Genomic DNA, 13062 nt, shown 5'->3' on the forward strand with positions numbered 1-13062 from the left:
GTAACCATGATTTGGAGACCACTGAGCTTGCCATTTCATAAAATTTATGTTGAGTAACACTTGCATGGTCAGATACCATGTTCTTGGCTGCAAAATTCTGGAAGGACAGGAGCAAGGAAGAGTATCATCATATTAGAATTTATCTGAACATTAAATTTCTGTTATTTTGGCCCAGCACAGTAGCCTAGCAGCTAAAGTCCTCACCTTGCACATGCTGGGATCCCATATGGGCGCCAGTTCTAATTCTGGCAGCCCCGCTTCCCAACCAGCTCCCTGCTTGTGGCCTGGGAAAGCAGTGGAGGATGGCCCAAAGCCATGGGACCTTGCACCCATGCGGGAGACTCAGAAGAGACTCCTGGCTCCTGCCTTAGGATCGATTCAGCACCGGCCATTGCGGCCCCTTGGGGAGTGAATCAACGGACGGAAGATCTTCCTGTCTCTCCTCTTCTCTGTATCCACCTTTCCAATAAAAATAAATTTTTTAAAAAAGAGGATACTTCAAAAAAGAAAAAGATACATGAGATAGTAAGTCTCCCCACCCTGCAAAGATGTCTGCCCTGTTCCCAGAAAAGTGTGGGCCTGTTGCCTTCCCCTGCAAAAGGCATTCTACAGCTGTGAGTGGAGGCTCTACAAGTGGGCCCAACTTCATGACTTTTCAGGTGTTTTATATGTGGCTGGAAGGCCAGAGAGAAGGTGCCGGCATGATGCAGAAATCAGATGGAGGCTGGAGGATGCCACACCCCTGGCTTTCAGACTGGAGGGAGGAGACATGGCCAAGGAAAAGGGCTGGCCTCTAGAAGCTGCGGAAGGCGAGGAGTCAGATTCAGACCCTGCTGAACAAGCACAGCTCTGCTGACAGCTGGAGTGTAGGCCTTCCCAACTCCAGAACAGCGAGATAACTTGCGGTAGTTAAGCCAGTACATCTGTGATGACTGGTTACAGCCGCAATGGGACACTAACCAAGAATGTCGAGGGTGTCTCCAGAGCTGCTGCTGAGCCCTTGAGAGGCTGGCTTGACCCGAAGGGCTGGAAGCAGAACCAGGCAGCCAGGCTGCAGCCAGCCGTGCAAGGACCCACAGGCCATGAGGTTCAGGCAGCACAACCTCCTAATGCCACCCACTTAGGCAACTTTAATGGAGGTAATGATGACAGTGTGATTTCATGAGACTCAAACAAGGCAGATGAACTCCTGAATCAGAGGAAACGGATACAAACAGGACAGAAGGTGGAAAAGCTTCAGAAAAGAGTTATCATTTTTTTGCTTTTTGTTTGAAGATTTAGTTAACTGAGCTGAAAGGCAGAACAGGGAAGCAGGGACAGGAGAGTTGGGATGGAGGACAGGGGAGCAGGGAGGGGAGAGGGCAGGGGAGAGGTGGAGGAGAGTGGCAATCTTTCATCTGTTTCTTCACTCTTCAAAAGGCTGCAACAGCCAGGTCTGGGTTCAGCTGAACCAAGGAGCCAGTAATTCTGACTGGGCCTCCTGAACAGGAGGTAAGAGCCTACTGGCCTCCCCCTGTGCGTTAGCAGGGAGCTGGATTAGCAGCCAGGGCTAGATCAACACTCCCTGATGGATATCGCATTGCAAGCAGCACTTCAACCCACTGCACCACAGATGGCCAGTCCCAACAGCTTTTGTTTCACTGCGCTCTACAGAAGGGCTCATTGGCAAGCATGTGGTTTCCAGGTTGAGCCGTTTGCAATGAACTTCCACAGCCTCTCCACAGACCTTCATCAAAGCATCGTTGTATGGTTTGTAGCATGTTCGGGATATTAAACAGCCTTTTTTTTCCCCCTAAGCATTAACGTAGAAGAGCAGAAACTACAGATCGTAAGAACAAAATCTGATAAGTCAGGAAATCAACACACTGTTTCTTTGTTACCAAGAAATCAAGTCAGCTCTAGCTCCTTAGGCATCACACATGGCTTCCCCAGGTCTCCTCGGGTATTGGAAACAGGTGTGAAGAAGCAGCGCCACCTGCTGTATTCGGTAAGCATGAAAACAGTGCCATCTGATAGGCTCATCAACAGCAGAGGGTGAGCAAGACGTGAAAAGAATATGCCAGAAACCTTGAACGGTGTGTTAGAGCCCAACCACGCTGCTTTTTAAAAACAATGTGTAGGAATTCATTACACGAAAAGAGGTCATTTTTGTTTTAACAAGAGGTTTTCCTTCAAAGCCTGACACTTAGCAAACAAGAGTTTCCTAAGGGTCCACAGTAAATGGCCCTGTGACAGCACTCCATGGACAGGGGTGGGACCACCTGTAAGTGAACCAGGATCCAGCCCTCCTGGCCTGCAGAGATGTTCTAGCACTCACACACAAGGCTCGGTTCTCCTTCAGGACCACGAGCCCTACACAACAGCCGCCAAGCCATCTTCACAGGGAAAGCCAATTCCCCAGTCAGCGCTGAGGTCTCCCGGGCTGGCTAGGCCCCTCACTACATTATAGCAAAACTCAGTCACAACTATACTTTGCGTTGTAACAACAGAAAAAAAAAAAATTCTTGGGGATGGGGGGGTTGCAGGAAGGACAAGGAAAGTGTGCTAGATTATCAACCATCCTTTCCACAAAAAGTAAATCCACCCTAAGCCAACACAATGCAGCCAACTCTTCACACGCCTCGCTTCCCAAAGAACTTCACACCTACCGCCAAATTTTATCTTCCAGAAAGTCCAAAGAAGCACTTCCTGACAAAGGCCAAGAGCCTAGACACGGCTGGAAACAGAAAACACATCTCCTGGTGGCTGCGACCCCTGGGATCCAGCGCTTTGCCGACCCAGGACAAGGCCTGGCAGCACCTGTTCCCCAAGTGGAAAACAAAGGCCTGACCCAGACAGTCCGCACGCATCTGCCCTGAGAAGCTCATCTTTGACCTACAAGGTCTCCTAAACCCCACTCTATCTCAGCTCCAGGTCCCTGGACTATGACATATAGCCCGGCCAGGGAGTCCGGAAACGCAAGCAAATAGCTTAGTGATTATACCACAGACTTGTCAGCAACAGAATCATTACCATTCTCCAGGACTTACTGGCTATGGCAAAAGTTGGGGGGAGAAAAGATAGTAGCCACCACTCAGACCGCATCGCTGTGCACTTACCACGGAGACGGATTCGCATGCAGCTTGCACCTGTAGTCGGTGGCCACGCTCCCCGACAAGTGGACACGAAATAACAGGCCTGGCGTTCAGGAGGACCCCCACGCGGAAAACACTCCAGCAGAAGAAGGTAACTGGCGTCCAGGAGACAGCAAACCAAGGGACCGGAGCAAGAGAGCCTCAGCAAAGCGCAGCAGAGACGTTGAGCACACGGCCTGCTCCCCAGATAAGAGCCCGCAGGGAAGCAGAGGCCCAGCGCTGCCAGCCCCAGGGCCCACGTGCGGAAGAAGCCGAGCATGCGCCGGCTCCCACAGGCTGCAGCTGGTACAACGCATTCTGCCTGACCCATTTCACCTGCTGTAGCAAGGGCTGCGGGGAGGTCAACGCTTTGGGGCGGGAACTGTGCTACAGGCGCTGATAAGCAGCAGCTGGCTGGGGTGTGTTGCTTCCTGAAGACTCAGCAAGGATGCTAGCTCCCTGAAGGCTCTGGCAGCGCTGAGCTGAGTCCGCAGGTGTCTGGCCCAGGTCTCGCTCAGATCCCATCTCTCCCGGAAAAGCTCTGCCTGGTAGACCTCCCCAAATCCCCCGGTCCAGGTTTGGATCAAGGGCGCCTCCTCGCGGCTTGCACAGTAAATGGTCACTGAACTTTGCTTGGTTGTGTCTTCCACTGATTGTGGTTCCGCCAGACTGGGACCTTTGTACCTCTGAGGGGTACCCGGGGCCTAGCAGCATGCCTGGCACGAGGAGAAAGGGGTTCAATGTAAGTGTCAGGCAAAGAAAAGTGCATGAGCTTTTTCCCCCACTGCCCAAACAGGCTCAATAAAATGTTTGTTGAACTGAACTATACTCATTTTATCGTGTCGCCTACTGTATCAACATTTCGGCCTGGGTGGGACGGCAGGGAGAAGCGGCAGTGGCAGAGTGGCACATTGCTTACAACAGCTCTGGAACCCCCCACCGGTGAAGACAGACCCACCAGGCTCTCCCCCAACCGGCTGTGTGGTCTTGAGACCCAGGGGCAAGTTAGGGCATTTCTCTATGTCTCCGTCATGGTCCGTGCTCCCCAGGGGACAGGAAGCACAACCCTCAGCCATTTGAGGGTCCTGCAACATTCGCCAGAAGCTGGAATCTCTTGGAGAACAAAGCAGAGGGTCCACGATGCCAGCCAGGTCCTGGCAGGAGGCCACACAAAGCTTTGCTTTTATCTGAAACCATTCAAAGCTTCCTTCTCCGGACCCGCCCCCTCCCACCTCCTTTTCTTCATCTGGACCCTTTGATGGCTCAGCTTGCTTCTGACACTTTAAACAGAAAACAGGATTTTTCAAAACAGCGAATGGTTCAGATTTTTCCAGTTTTTTTTTTCATGACTGCTTCCCTATTTCCAGGGGGCTACTCATGGCAACATCAGGCGTGGGGGGGGGGGGTGTCGCTATTAGCAAAAGCAAGCTGGGACACCGAGGTGACTACGGGTGGCACGCTGTTGGCAAGTGCTGAAAGCTGACATCAGCACCAGCGGACACTGACCCCCAGCATTCTGTCTCCTTGCCTCCCTGATGCCGCCGGGCCTTGGACATTGGAGGCCAGTCTCCACCCTTCCCTGAAGCCCTCTTCTCCCTTCTCTGCAGGAGGGGACTGGAGCTGCTTGGAGCACGGCATTCTCCTCTGACCTGCCTGCCCTCCACCTCCAGTACCCTTTTCCTTAAGGGCTCTGTGTCCGCACCCTTTGCAAGTGGTAAATTCCCACACTGGATGTGGATGCTGTAAAGTTTTTAGGAAATTGACCAAGTTATGCATCCACATGCACAGCCCAGCCTGCAAAAGGCAGCTCCTGGGTACCTACCTGCAGGCTGTGCTTTCCCACCCCAGCCCCAGGGAGGCGCTGTTTAGCCTCCTGTGTTTGTACACTCACTTTCCCTGGGCATTTCAAATGGACTCTCCCAATGGGTGCTCCCTCAGGGTGGCTTCCTTGACCTAGCTGACGGCTCCTCCATGTCACAGCATTGCTGTGTTCCTCACTGTCCCCTTAGGTCCCCATGTGGGTGTTTCACTCCCCGGCATTTGGGTGAAGGTGGTTTCCAGTGTTGGTCCTGAATGACTCCCGGTTTCTCAAGTCTCCTACTCCATCCCTTTGCTCCGGTCTCTTCTAACAGGAAAGGGACTCTAACACCAGGTTAACTCCCTAAGAAACAGGGGAACCTGACAAAATCCACGAACCTTGTGTTTTTAAGGTGAACATGAATGCTGCCATCAGAGCAAAACAACTTGACAAGTTCATGTGGTATTTTTTTCTTTTGGGGTTTTGCTAGGTCACTTATTCTTTAAATGGAAATGATTGTAAGATTTGCTGCACAGAGGCCCATATGGGAGTGCATCCTTCTCAAATACGTAGACAATATTAAAAAATGTTTTAAGTCTGTTACAGGTAGTTCCAATTTAGAGCTTGAAAATTACCCCTAAAAGCCCCACAAGACCAACCGAATCATCTGCAGTTAGATTTTTTTAAATGTCTTGTTTCCACTTTTCTTTATTCAGCATTGCTTCAGCCAGCTGTTGAACAGGGGCCGAGGGTGGGCTAAGAGACCACCGATCCCCATGAACGGGGAGGAAGGAGCAGCCCTGATGAGGGGTTTCTAACAGTGGTTCTCAGACCCTCCAATCACAGTATCAGCATCCCAAGGGACCTTGTTAAAAAACACATTTCTGGACCCCGTCCAGACCTACTGGGTCCAGCCATTCGGGTGATCCTGCTGCATGCGGAGAGGGAAAGGACCAGGTCCAGACCTAGTGTGTTGACGGCTTTAGAAACAGCTGGTTGGGAATAATTGCCTTGTTTGGTTTCTGGAATTCCATTGCTGAGAACATAGTCCACCTGGATAGATGTATGCTCTTCTCATTTGTCACGTATGGGTGTGTTTGTACTACTCCACCAGACCACCCACCTGCTATTAGACTTGCTAATGAGCAGAGCCTTGCACTCCCGCAGTCACTCAGCAGACATCATAGTATTGTCCATCCACAGCGGAGAAGGGCTCAGCAGTCAACCTTCTTTCATACTGTTAAAGGGGAGGGTCCAGAAGTGTCATTTGACACTCAGCAGAATATTTATTCCCATACAAAACAGCCGAGGCAGAAAGCCCAGCCTAAGCAAAAAGCTGATTTCTCAAAGGAGAGGCTGCTTCAAAAAGGTGATGCTGGCAGCTGCCTTTGCAGACTCCAACTCCAGCGCCATGAACGTGTCTCTCGCTCACCTCCACTTTGCGGGAGGGTACCTGCCTTTGGACTCCAAGGACTGGAGGACCATCATCCCTGCTCTCTTGGTGGCTGTCTGCCTGGTGGGCTTCGTGGGGAACCTCTGTGTAATAGGCATGCTGCTTCACAGTGCTTGGAGAGGCAAGCCGTCCATGATCCACTCCCTGATTCTGAATCTCAGCCTGGCTGATCTCTCCCTCCTGCTGTTCTCTGCACCTGTTCGGGCTACAGCATACTCCAAAGGTGTATGGGACCTAGGCTGGTTTGTCTGCAAGTCCTCTGACTGGTTTATCCACACGTGCATGGCAGCCAAGAGCCTGACGATCGTTGCTGTGGCCAAGGTGTGCTTCATGTATGCAAGTGACCCAGCCAAGCAAGCAGGGGACCACAAACGCCGGGTCTGGTTGGTGCTGGTGCCCATCTGGGCCTTGGCAGGGCTGCTGCCCCTGCCAGAATGGTTCTTCAGCACCACCAAGCGTCATGCAGGTGTGGAAATGTGTCTCCTGGAAGTCCCAGCTGTAGCTGAAGAGTTCATGTCCATGTTTGGTAAGCTCTACCCTCTCCTGGTATTTTTTGTGCCATTACTCTTTGCCAGCTTTTATTTCTGGAGAGCTTATGGTCAATGTAAAAAAAGAGGGATTAAGACTCAGCAGCTTAGAAACCAGATGCGCTCGAGGCAACTCACGGTGATGCTGCTGAGCACCGCTCTCACCTCCGCGCTCCTGGGGCTGCCTGAACTGATAGCGTGGCTGTGGGTCTGGCATCTGAAGACTGGTGGCCCGAGCCCACCGCAAGGCTTCATAGCCCTGTCTCAAGTCCTCATGTTCTCCATCTCTTCGGCAAACCCACTCATTTTTCTAGTGATGTCAGAGGAGTTCAAGGAAGGCTTAAAGGGCTTATGGAAATGGACGGTAACCCGAAAACCTCCAGCAATCTCGGAGTCTCGGGAAAGTGGAGCTGGGGACTCGGAGGTCCTCCCTGACAAGGCTCCAACATCCACACCAGGGGAAGAGAAACCTGGCTCTCCCTCCCTCGGCAAAGAGCAAACAGAGAAGGCAGAGGCAGCCATCCTCCCCGACGTGGAGCAGTTCTGGCACGAGAGGGACACTGTCCCTTCTGCACAGGACAATGACCCTGTCCCCTGGGAACACGAAGATCAAGAGACAGGGGACCGTGGGAAGTAGAGATGCTTCAAAGCAAAACACAAATTGTGGCCATTGTATGTACACAGGCTGCTGCTTCTCAGTGGGGCTCACTATGACCCGTGAGTTAGACATGAAAAAATGTCCCACATTCTGCATTTTAAAAATGTGCCAATCTGGTAGGAGTAATAAGTTACATCTCAGAATTGTAATCTGTCCAAACAATTCATTTGTGTAGATGGCTCAGCTATTTTGCTGTTAGTTTACAATCATCTTTCTTTTATTGCATCTCACCTAGGACCAGCACGGTATTATACTAGCAGAAAGACTACCTGCCCCACCTCTCACCTTGTTCCTGCATCTGTCAGGCACAGCTTCACCTACTAAAAACCACTGCACAGAAATAAGGCTCCAAGCCTGAGATTTTTAACCTGTTGATGAGTACAGCTGTGGAAAGCCCATATAATTTTGGTGACCGAAAGTTACAAAATAAAGAATACCACTCCATTCCAGCTCTTGGTTACTTTCAAACCATTATTATTTTTGGCCAAAACCAGAAAAACTAAAATTCTAACATTTTATCTTATAGTAAAGGTTACTTTGGTGATCTTTTTAAGGCAAACTAGATGAGTTGGCAGTTTCTGAGGATTCCAACAGCCTGCCATAATCTATGCTCTGGTGCAAAGGTGTGGAAAGGACTTAACATCTGTCCTTATCTTCCAGAGTACAGCAAACTGATTTTTCTCTTGCAAACAGAAACTTGTTCCTTCCAATATCCCATTCCAATCAAGATAAGCTATGATCTACGATTAATAATACAGGTATTAATTCATGATTAAAGGCAAGTCTCAAAAATAAAGAGGGGAGGAAAGTGCTCGCTCATGTTCAGTTGTCGAATTCAGCTGTTACAGTGAATCTGAACTTTGCTTGTCCTTTAAAATACTACAGGGTTTCTGTGATAAAAATAATCAGAGCTATATAAGAAAAAAATTAGTATGGAAAGGAAAATTTAACAGAAAATGAGAATGTGGCTGAAAATAGAACATAAAAGAATTAACCTGTACTCTCAGACATTTCTTACATCGAATAACAGACTTCACGTTACAGCAAAGTAAAAAATACCCCATACAACAGGATGAGGACAGAGTCTTCTCATTTTGGACATGACATTCATCCATGTCCCTGATTATTCTGGAATGCTGAGGTAGTTTTCCCCCTCGGGGTGGGGAATCCACACTCCGACACACAGGGATGTTGTTGAAATAACCATCTTAATGTTTCTAAATGTTCAGTCTGTTCGGGGTTTTCTGATTTGTTTTTATAGTCATGATCTTTTTTTAACACAGGAGGTAAAGCTACTTTCTCCGTCACTTCGTTAGAAATCTTATTTGCAACTCATACATTCAAGTAAAATGTAATTTTATCAGAGTCCAAAATATTGTTTTGTGATGGTAGTTTTACATGGGATTGCCATTAAAACGGTCTGCAGTGAACTATTTGCATTTATTTTCATTATATATAGTGAATGTAAGGACCAAAGCCTCTGGTGTTTGACTTGTAAATAATAATAATAAAAAGCAACAAAGCCTGATTTATTTCAAGCAATTGGGGGGGGGGGAGGGTCTGAAATATACCTTTATATAGAATTATCTATCACTTGAAAGAATGGGTTTCATGGGAGAGCTCTGGCCTTGACCCACTGGCTCAGGATAAACTGGTCTTCAAAGGGTTTGTTGGAAGATACAGATGTTGGAACGAAATGTAATGACAATGAGCTCCTTATTAACAGTCTGATACACAAAGTCCTTAGAGCCTTTAAAAATGTGCACAGTAGGCCTGGCGTTGAAGTCCTCACCTTACACACGCCAAGATCCCATATGGGTGTCAGTTCAAATCCCGGCGGCCCCACTTCCCATCCAGCTCCCTGCTTGTCGCCTGGGAAAGCATTTGAGGATGGCCCAAGGCCATGGGACCCTGCACCTGCGTGGGAGACCAGGAAGAAGCTCCTGGCTCCTGGCTTCAGATTAGCTCAGCTCCAGCTTTTGTGGCTACTTGAGGAGTGAATCAGCAGATGGAAGATCTTCCTCTCTCCTCTCTCCTCCTCTCTGTATGTCTGACTTTCCAATAAAAAGAAAACAAAATAAAATAAAAAAAATGAGGGGCTTCTTTTAATGGAGAATTTAAAAATATTAAATAAATCTTTTAAAAAAAATTTGCACAGGAAAGTTTTACCTGCACGTTAAATGATCAAACACAACTACTTTAACACAGAAGTATCAGCTATCACCAAGTCATTTTCTTCACTTCTCTCACAAAGAGAAGGTAGTGAGAAAGCAAGACATACCATGTGGAATTCAGAACGGCAAAACAGGGCATTCTAGACATTTCGCCTCTGCAGGAGCGACCTCTGTAACAGCTGCTTTCTGCAGCCGGTGTTATTCCTCATTAAGCTGCCATCCGTGACATCATGATCCCATATGCACGGCCGGCCTGAGTCTGGCTCACACCACTTTCTGAGAAGACAATAAAAGACAGTCCAAGTACTTTGGTCCCAGCTACCCATATAGGAGACTAAAATGGAGTTCTTGGCTACTGGCTTCGGCCTGGACCAGACCTCCATGTTACAACCACTTGGGGAGTAAACCAGCAGATAAAAGATGTACGCTCTGCCTTCCAAGACCCACTAAATTTTGGGGGGGGGAAAGTGATTTTCCTATCATGAAGCCAGCACTGAGGTACAGTAGGTTAAACTACTGCTTGTGACACCAACCACCTAATCAGAGCGCTGGTTCAAGTCCGGGGTGCTCTGCTTCTCATCCAGCGCCTCACTAGTGTGCCTGGGAAAGCAGTGAATGAATGTTGGCCTGAACATTTGGGGCCCCGACATGCAGACAGAGATCCAACAAACCAAACCCAAAACCCAAACGTACAAGTTCCTGCCTTTATCCTGGTCCCAGAGAGGAAAGAGACGAAAGAACTCTCTAACGCTGCCTCTCAACCTGCCCAACAAACCCTAAAGCGCTTGTATTTCATGTTTTATAAAATGTCAAAATCACTTGATAAATTTCTAAAAATGAATTTCACACTGTAGGAAAAAAGTATCAATTTTCTAATATGCTCAACAAAGTCAGGTTTCTCAGTAGCACATCTTTTATGACACTCAACATATTGAAGCCAAGTAGGATGGACAGGACTGTTTGTATCTGGGACTGTGTAGGTGCCATTCAAACAGGGAGCTGCCTGTGTTCTCTTTTCTAGGGAATAACCCACAAGTCACAGCAGGTGTGAGTTCACAGGGCAAATAAAGCTACCCAACCAACATGCACTACTTCCTCAAACATTTTAAGTGGCACTTAAAACTGGCACTCCATGAAGGAAGAAACATGTCTTGTAACCTGCAGGATATAAAGCTGTAAAGCCGTTGAAAATCCAAGTTCAGTCTCATGGTGTGATGGGTATGGCACATTAAAAGAATGCAAAAAAAAGGCACAAAAACAAGAAAACCAAAAAAACCCAGCATCTCCTTTTTACGGAGCAACAGGTATTACGGGGCTTAAGCACTAAAATGGTTATCCACAAACTTCTCTTTTATACTACTAATATTGCATATTTAACCCGTTATCAACTATGTTACATTAGAGTTGTCAATGTTCTTTCTACCACATTATATTTGTTGATTAAGAAGTTTTAAAAAATAAGTCTTGGGCCTGGTATGGAAGCCCGGAGGCTAAAGCCCTCGCCTTGTACATGCCAGGATCCCATATGGGTGCTGGTTCTAATCCTGGCAGCCCCGCATCTCATCCAGTTCTCTGCTTGTGGCCTGGGAAAGCAGTCAAGGACGGTTCAAAGCCTTAGGACCCTGCACCTGTGTGGGAGACCCAGGAAAAGCTCCTGGCTTCAGACTGGCTCAGCTCCGACTGGTGTGACTGCTTGGGAAATGAATCAGAAGAAAGATCCTCCTCTCTGTCTCTTCTCCTCTCTGCATATCTGACTTTGTAATAGAAAAGTAAAATAAATCTTTCAAAAAAGAAGTCTTTATAAATTATGTAATAATTATATATACAATATACATATATAAAAAGGGGTCTTTTTTTATTATAGTTCAAATACATAAACTGAACATTCAAACATTTTAAAATTAAACTTTAGAAACAGAAGTTGAACATCCAAACAGGAGTATATTTTACAGGGAACTTCCACAAAGGCAATTTGTTGTCTAATCCAGAATATTGACAAAGATCATTTAATGATGAGTAAAATGTTTAACCAGAGGTTCTATTCTGGCCAACATGTTAGTTATGACCGTGGTTCCATACCTGAGAAGAAATGACTAAATAAATCTTCTCTTAGGCTAAACAACAAGACTTGGCCTATAATTCCGAGGGAATACAAAGCACATTAAGTGAACAAATAAAACTAAATTGTTCTTTAGAGACAAAGGTAAAAGTATGTCCATTATAATAATCTTAGCCTCTGGAAGAGAAGAACTCAATTTTCAGTGTTTTCTTTTACCCGCTTTAAAAAACAAAATCAAAACAAAACAAAACAAACCTCAACTTGGGTTTTCCTGGAGTCTGTGGTATCTGCACCTTGCAAGCTCCAACCGCAATCGCTTTTGTCTTGCAAGTGCTAACACTGCTAGGAAGAACGTCACCGGGTCACTGACTTCCACACCTCATAGAAGGATGATTTTTAGCTTCAAGATTGTAAATTTACTAGAGACAGCCTATATTTGAGTATGTATGTCTGTCATGCCACACAAAGAAAAGCATAAAGATTTCCAAAGTGTTCTATTCAGAAACTGCTCACAAATGCTTCTCCTTCTGTTCGTCAGATGGTTTTGCAATAGGTTGACTAATGCATATACGTAAAACCTGAAAACTGGCTCATGCAAGCGTTCTGAATTCAAAGATACCCCTGTGGAAGAGTATTTGGAATTATTTTGTGGAGCGTCTCGTAGGCTCTGATGCTGTGGGAGGTGGGGGAGGGCCCCGGCGATCTAGGTCATCAACATAGGCCACAATGAGCTTACGCCTCTCTTCCGGCACACAGTCCAGTACTAGGTACCGCTTGTCATTCTGCAAAATTTTTTCTACATCTTTCAGGTGTTGATCAGATTCTTGGATTAGCTTTTTGGATCTGAAATAAGAAAAAGACGTCCAAGAATTACTGACTGCTGTTCACAGGTTTTTTTTAGCAATGAGCTGGAAATGTCCAATCTAGTTCCTAATTGTGTTGCTTTTTTTTTTTTTTTTTAAAGAAAAATTTCACTGCAGTGGTCACTTCTGTAAATTGCCTCGGCAGACTCCAAGGAGTGAAAGGGCCTCAGAAGCTGCGTAACCCTCCCACCCCTACTGGCGGTCCCTCCAGATCAGGGCTGAGGGTGGGTGGGTAAGTCTTGCCCGTGCTGTACCTGTTCTGTGGATGAACAGAGGACTTCAGTCTGCGGGGCTGCCAATCCCAGCATCTTTCACAAGCTTTCACTTTCACATCTTTCACTAAATTAACTATAAAAATGTAGAAAGAAGTCTTACTTCACATCTAATTTTAAAAGCCCAAGCTGATGCAAAACATTA

The 13062-nt window shown here is 47.1% G+C and overlaps 2 protein-coding genes across 8 annotated transcripts in view; one reads left to right on the top strand and one right to left on the bottom strand.

Annotated features, from left to right (window-relative positions):
• Positions 1-6283: 6283 nt before the first annotated feature.
• On the top strand, positions 6284-7528 carry GPR151 (G protein-coupled receptor 151). Its single transcript, XM_004586673.2, has one exon. The coding sequence runs from the start codon at positions 6284-6286 to the stop codon at positions 7526-7528; it is 1245 nt and encodes a 414-aa protein (XP_004586730.2).
• A 4734-nt stretch (positions 7529-12262) lies between these two features.
• The window catches only part of TCERG1 (transcription elongation regulator 1), a 50321-nt gene continuing 49521 nt past the window's right edge, over positions 12263-13062 (bottom strand). For 6 of the 7 annotated variants that reach the window (XM_058677704.1, XM_058677707.1, XM_058677706.1 and 3 more), the window contains one exon: positions 12263-12625. In XM_058677704.1, coding sequence (XP_058533687.1) covers positions 12424-12625 — 202 coding nt within the window. In that variant the 3' untranslated portion in view covers positions 12263-12423. Of the gene's footprint in view, positions 12626-12899; positions 12994-13062 lie in introns of all 7 variants that reach the window. The other variant, XR_009247196.1, reaches the window with a different exon arrangement.

This window comes from Ochotona princeps, chromosome 19, assembly GCF_030435755.1.
Source record: "Ochotona princeps isolate mOchPri1 chromosome 19, mOchPri1.hap1, whole genome shotgun sequence".
Classification (NCBI taxonomy): Eukaryota; Metazoa; Chordata; class Mammalia; order Lagomorpha; family Ochotonidae; genus Ochotona; species Ochotona princeps.

What these genes read in the sequence shown, in the direction of transcription:
- GPR151 (XM_004586673.2), top strand. Translation starts at nt 6,284, where the DNA reads ATGCTGGCAGCTGCCTTTGCAGACTCCAACTCCAGCGCCATGAACGTG.